General features: G+C 35.5%; 1 protein-coding gene across 1 annotated transcript; it reads right to left on the bottom strand.

Annotated features, from left to right (window-relative positions):
* Positions 1 to 1,126: 1,126 nt before the first annotated feature.
* On the bottom strand, positions 1,127 to 2,690 carry LOC112514952 (vascular-related unknown protein 4-like). Its single transcript, XM_025121601.1, has 2 exons — positions 2,286 to 2,690; positions 1,127 to 1,257 (listed from the first exon to the last, which is right to left on the bottom strand). Exons 1-2 carry the CDS (start codon positions 2,658 to 2,660, stop codon positions 1,138 to 1,140), a joined length of 495 nt encoding a protein of 164 aa, XP_024977369.1. The 5' UTR covers positions 2,661 to 2,690; the 3' UTR covers positions 1,127 to 1,137.
* Positions 2,691 to 3,140: the final 450 nt, after the last annotated feature.

Below are 3,140 nucleotides of genomic sequence, written 5' to 3'. Positions count from 1 at the left end.
AATGCACACTATGATACATTTCATAAAACAAAGAAAATACATTGTGATACACGTGAAACATTGTGAACGTTATCACTATGATACACTTTGATTCATAAACGTCTTTAAAATACGATGTATACAAGGTATTTGATGTAATAGGTAACTAATTTTAATTAAATATTTCTTTCTAAAAAATTTAATTAAATATTTTGATTATTTGTCAAAAATAGAATTACTATATTACCTTTTTAGCTTATTTAAGAAATATCATTAAATATCTCAAACAAATGGTTCACATTGTATCTCACGGTTACCACAAACTAATCAGTTCTCTCTTGAATGAGCCCATATATATTGAAGGATTCAAACGAGAACATTTTCACTTTATGGAAACGTGAGAACATCCTTTTACCATAGTCAATCACATCTGTTGTTACTATAGTACATCACATATGATACACTAGTGATAATAAATCAACGACATGGACGACCTTCGACGTGACCTAGGTTTCGAGCCAAGTCGCCCACACACCACTAGGACCCCTCGTATGTATCATCACCTCTAATAAATGTGTTCTCAATATGATACTATAATCCATCACATATGATGCTAAATCCATTAGGCGAACGATCTTTGGGGCGACCTAGACCATAAGCCGAGTTGTTTGCACATACCAGGTCCCCTCACTTGTATTATCACATGTGATATATAGAAGGTGTTCTCGCGTTCTCGTAAAATAAAGATGTTCTCATTTGAACCTCTCAGTGTATCTTTATCTATCATACAAACCAATCTTAGCCGTCTGTCTAGCCTAATAAACATTGATTTCATTTTATGTCCTAATCTAAAACCACGATCATAATGAATGAACTTATCATCTTCCATATATATATCTGAATCATAATTAATGAATTATGATAATTTTTTGTAATTATCTCGATTATTTCCATATGTATTGCTCATGCTTCAGATGTGTTGTACCGCTTGCTTAATTATTAGGGATCATACGTTAATTGATAGATAGATAACAAAAGTTTCACTGTTTCTCGGGATGTGGATTTTTTCCGGTCGTGCAGGAAAACGGACGAATTTGTGTGTGTGTGTGTGTGTTTTTATGTACAAAGGGTTTGCATTAAAGAAGAAAGTCTTGTAATTTATGAAAGATAGTTAGCCAATGAAGACAAAGGTACTAAACAAAGCCCTCTTTTCTTCAACTCCATATTTGGGTTCAAGACCCTTCTCTTGTTTTCTTCTTCAGAGGTTCCAACCTTCTCCTACAAAAATACAAACAATTTGCTACATGAGAATTGACGAATCTCGATATCCGAATCAGAACGTCTGTTTGACATTTTGAACCATCGTGCTTGTAAAGAACGGAAAAAGGACACTCCACTTTATAAGATCAACCACTAGAGTTTCACATCTGCTAGACTCGTACACTTTATTTTGGGTATATGTTGGAACCCATTCTCATGGCTTAGTTGGAGAGTGATCTAACGAGGTTTCACATATTCTCATATGGTACAGAGCCAAAGTATGTCATCTCGGACATCTTTGTCAGTCTAGCCTCCGTTGTAGAAGCCTGTTAGAGTCCTACATCAGCTAAATTTGAACACTTTACCCTCAATACGTGTCGGAACCCTCTTTCTCTCATTTAAGGGACAAGTTTATGCAAACTTTGTATACGTATTCTTTTATCATTTTCACGACACGAACCCAAAAGAATTTGTGTTCACTAACTAACCTCGGAGATGCATAGAGTTTTTTTCGTTCTTGAGTTTGGTTTTAACTCGATTGAAATAAGCAGCATGCATTAACGATCTTCATAAACTATAGCACTATCGAGTAAAACCTAATCAAACGCTTAACATTTTCATTTTGTGAATCTTGTGTGAGAATATATGGAACCCAAGAGATTACCCGCAAAAAAAAAGCTCCAAAGGAGAGAATAGAGAGGTTCCAAACATATATTGAAAAGAAATGACAGTCGATGTGAGACTCCAACACGCACCCTCCAATAGAGGCTAGACAGATATAGATTATCCAGAGTGTTGAAAGGGAGCTAGATGGGTACAGATTGCCTCAAAGTGTCGAGTCCCTTGAATGGAGCTCTGGTACCGTGTTAGATATGTAGAACCCTATATTACTCTCCTAAGGATCTCTTGAAGAGAGAAGACACATTACAACATGAGGAGAAACGGTACAAGTCTAGCAGAGAGAGACACACGGGACTCTGACATCTGGGCGGATTCAATCGATCCGGAAAATAAACAAAAGACAATATAAATGAATGAAATCTAACCTTGGGACTGTTTACAGGAGAACTAGCAGTATCTTCTAAAGAATCATCATCATCAATCATTACTGATCTTTTGGTTTTCTTCTTGTTGATCAGCCTCAGTTTCTTAGCATCATGATGATGATGATGATCATCTTGAATGCATACCGCCTTCTTGACGATATTGGCCGAAGAAGCAGCATCAGACACTAGAAAATTTAGGGTTTCATCACAACTCATCATCACATCTTGATCATCACCATTCTTCTGCCATAGAAACTCTTCAAAGTAAGAGGTCCAGCTGCTTTCTTCAGGTGCTGCTGCAGATGATAGATGATGATGATGATGATGATGGCGATTTGCAGGTCTGTTCATGGGTGTTTCTTGAGAGTTGTTCATGCTGCAAGATGCAGAAGAATGTTTAGAAGTCCATAATTAGGGTTTGTTGGTCAGATTGGGAAAACCCTAATGGGGTTTATATAGATAGCCATGAATTTAAAAAAAAGTAAACTCAAGAACACCTGTTTGTGGAATCTTGAATCATGTGGGCATTAGAGAGATCTAGAGAGATCAAGAGGGGTGGACAGTTTTGACCTTTGTTGTTTGTGATTCTTGAAATTTGATTAAATAATTTATTTATCTATACTATATTATAAAGCATTTGGCTAAAACTCTTAAAAACTCTTAAACTCTTAAAACTCTTAAACCCGTTTATCCCTAAACAATTTCATCCCTATCCGATTTCATCCTATAACTGAATTCGTGTAACCAACTGCAGATAAACACAATCAAATACAGGATATACATCTCATTTTAAATATAAAAAATCTAAAATATAATTAGAATAATCATTGAGTTCTAACAAAATACTTAATTATT

The sequence above is a fragment of the Cynara cardunculus genome, assembly GCF_001531365.2.
Source record: "Cynara cardunculus var. scolymus isolate 2C chromosome LG 6, CcrdV1, whole genome shotgun sequence".
Lineage (NCBI taxonomy): Eukaryota > Viridiplantae > Streptophyta > Magnoliopsida > Asterales > Asteraceae > Cynara > Cynara cardunculus.
The sequence above is the reverse complement of the archived record's forward strand: the minus strand, read 5'-3'. Positions and strand labels throughout refer to the sequence as shown.